Here is a 3,078-nt window from a genome sequence, read left to right as displayed (position 1 = left end):
TGTAATAAGTGTGTAACCTAAATTATACTTGAACCTGGAAAAGATCTTGAGAAGGGGTTGTTTATATTGAACTAAAAGTGATTGGATTAAGTTATAATTGTAATTTAATATTGTTAGTGACGTCAACTCCTGACCCCGGGGTTGAGGCCGTCACAGGTTGGTATCAGAGCTACAGGTTTGAGTCCCTGATTTTGGTTAGGAATAGAGTCGGAAAGGTGTAGAGTTGGTGTATAGGGTGTGAATCAGCAACTCACATCTAGAGGAGCAAGTTTAAGAGTCTAGTCGAGGGTTCGAAGGTGTAACCCTGGCATATTTTGAGGATTCTGGAACTGCCCTGATCTTTAGTGTGTCTCCCTGGTATAGGTGCCATTGGTAATGGTCGATAGAGATTTGTAGACATCCCTTCCGCGAAAACGAGTCCGATCATGTGAATTCAGTTAATAGGTTGCGATATTAGTTAGCGACTGTTATAAGTATTGGCATATGCTGCTAGTGTCGCGCTGTTATTATTGTTGTTACTTTTATTGTTGCAATTGTTGCTTATTTTGTTAAATCTAGCCACTCATTACGGTCAGACCCCAACTAAATAAGGATGGGAATATTTTATTGGGGCAGCATTCTCTTGGCACATGAAAATGTTGCTACCCGGGGGCAATTCTTTTAAACTAAAATCATTTGTTATGTTTCAGGAGAATGCCGCCCAAGAAGAATATCCCATCCAATTCCTCTAGTAGAGCTTCTGAAGGGGGCCCAATTATGGGTGAGTTTCTAGATTTGTTGTGCCAACAGTATAATCAAATTGCTCAGCAGCAAGAATAATTTCAGCAGCAGCAGCAATTTCTGTAACAACAGCAGCAGTTCATACAGCAGCAGCAGCAACAACAAATTCAACAGCAACAGCTGCAACTTCTGCAGCAACCTCAGCAAAGAGAAGAAAATAAAACTGTGAGTTTTAAATCTTTTCAGTCGGTAAAGCCCCCAAAGTTTAAGGGCGAGGTGGACACAGTTGCTGCCAGAACTTGGCTAAAGGAAATGGAGAAAGCTTTCACCCTCACGCAAGTAAGTGATAATCTTAGATCAGACTATGCAAGTTATTTTCTAAAGGGTGAAGCGAATTATTGGTGGGAATCCACTCGTGCCTTGGAAGGATAAGGTCATGTTCCATGGAGTAGGTTTATAGAATTGTTTTCGGAAAAGTATTCTCCGGATTGTTTGCAAAACCAGTTGGAGGTTGAGTTCTTGGAATTGAAGAACGATGAAAAGAGTGTGGCCGAGTACGAGGCCAAGTTTACGGAATTGGCCCGATTGGTTCCTGTGTATGTGAGTACTGAAGCTCAGAATGCGAAGAAGCAGGGACTGAAGCCAGAAATCCGAACAACTCACAGACTACACCTAGTCTAACACAACACACTCAAAGGAGCTCAACACAGGAGGAACTGGAAACTGGCCCTTACCAAGATAGCACAATCTCCTAGGCATCTGCAAGGACCAGCATCCAGCATAGCTAAAGCCAGAACTTTTAAAATGACAAAAAGGTCAAATGCTCAGGTATCGGATGTAGTGGCAGGTACGCTCTCTCTCTCAACTCCATACCTGTTAAAGTTTTATTTGATTCGGGAGCATCTAAGTCTTTTATATCAAAGGATTGTGTGGTTCAAATGGACTTAATGTTACAAGATTTGGCTGAACCTTTGACTATAGAAGTAGCCAATCAGGATAGAGTTTCAGTGAGTCAGTTCTTCCCTAAGTGTCGATTGGAAATCTACGGGCATTCTTTTTCGGCTGACCTAATACCCTTCAAGCTAGGAGAGTTTGACGTGATTTTAGAAAGGAATTGGTTGTCCCAATATAAGGCAAATATTGACTGCAAGAAGAAAAGGATTGTGATGTTTACCGAGGATAATGTTAAGATAAATTATCAAGGACAAAGGCAGGAAAAGAAATTTCTCTCGATATTACAGGAAAAGAAATTGTTAAGGCAAGGATGCGAGGCTTACTTAGCACGTGTGGTAGACATTGAGAAAGAAGTACCTGTACTAGACAAGATTCCAATAGTAAGAGAATTTCCAGACATTTTCCCAGACGAATTTCCAGGATTTCCACCAGATTGTGAGATCGAGTTTTCTATTGATTTAGTTCCCGGAGCAGAACCAATTTCAAAGTCTTCTTATCGCATGGCTCTAGTAGAAATGAAAGAACTAGCTAAGTAACTTCATGAATTATTGGATAAATGTGTGATTAGGCCAAGTGTATCTCCGTGGGGTGCACCAGTATTATTCGTAAAGAATAAGGATGGAAGTATGAGGTTGTGCATCGATTACTGGGAGTTAAATAAGTTGACCATTAAGAATAAGTATCCTCTACCAAGGACAGATGACCTGTTTGACCAACTTAAGGGAGCGTGCTGTTTCTCGAAGATTGACTTGAGATCGGGCTACTATCTATTGAAGATTAAGCCTGAAGACATACCAAAGACTGCATTTAGAACCAGATATGGACATTATGAGTTCTTGGTGATGTCATTTGGGTTGACTAATGCACCAACTGCTTTCATAGATCTAATGAACCAGGTGTACAAGGAGTACTTTGATAAGTTTATGATTGTATTTATTGATGACATCCTCATATATTCGAAGACTAGAGAAGATCATGCTTACCATCTAAGGATTGCCCTGCAAAGGCTAAGAGAGAAGCAGTTGTATGCTAATTTTTTGAAGTGCGAATTTTGGTTGGATGAAGTTCAATTATTAGGTCATGTAGTAGGAAAAGATGGAATTAAAGTGGATCCTGTAAAGATTGAGGCTGTATCCAAGTGGAAACAACCAAAGACCCCGACGGAAGTCAGAAGTTTTCTTGGATTGGCAGGGTATTATCGAAGATTTGTAAAGGATTTTGCTAAGATTGCAACTCCATTGACCAAGTTGACCAGGAAGAATGAGAAGTTTATCTGGACCGAGAAGTGTAAGGAAAGCTTCCAAGAATTGAAAAAGAGGTTAGTAACAGCTCCAGTATTAGCATTGCCCGATGAGACAGGAAATTTTGTAATTTACAGTGATGCATCTTTGAAAGGTTTGGGCT

General features: G+C 40.4%; 1 protein-coding gene across 1 annotated transcript; it reads left to right on the top strand.

Moving 5' to 3' along the window:
• The first annotated feature begins 1,658 nt into the window (after positions 1–1,658).
• Positions 1,659–2,210, top strand: LOC141674573 (uncharacterized). The gene has a single exon (XM_074481284.1). The coding sequence runs from the start codon at positions 1,659–1,661 to the stop codon at positions 2,208–2,210; it is 552 nt and encodes a 183-aa protein (XP_074337385.1).
• The last annotated feature ends 868 nt before the right edge of the window (positions 2,211–3,078 follow it).

The sequence above is a fragment of the Apium graveolens genome, chromosome 7 (genome assembly GCF_009905375.1).
Source record: "Apium graveolens cultivar Ventura chromosome 7, ASM990537v1, whole genome shotgun sequence".
In the NCBI taxonomy this organism is placed as follows: domain Eukaryota; kingdom Viridiplantae; phylum Streptophyta; class Magnoliopsida; order Apiales; family Apiaceae; genus Apium; species Apium graveolens.
This window is presented reverse-complemented; position numbering and strand designations above follow the sequence as displayed.

What these genes read in the sequence shown, in the direction of transcription:
- LOC141674573 (XM_074481284.1), top strand. Translation starts at nt 1,659, where the DNA reads ATGGACTTAATGTTACAAGATTTGGCTGAACCTTTGACTATAGAAGTA.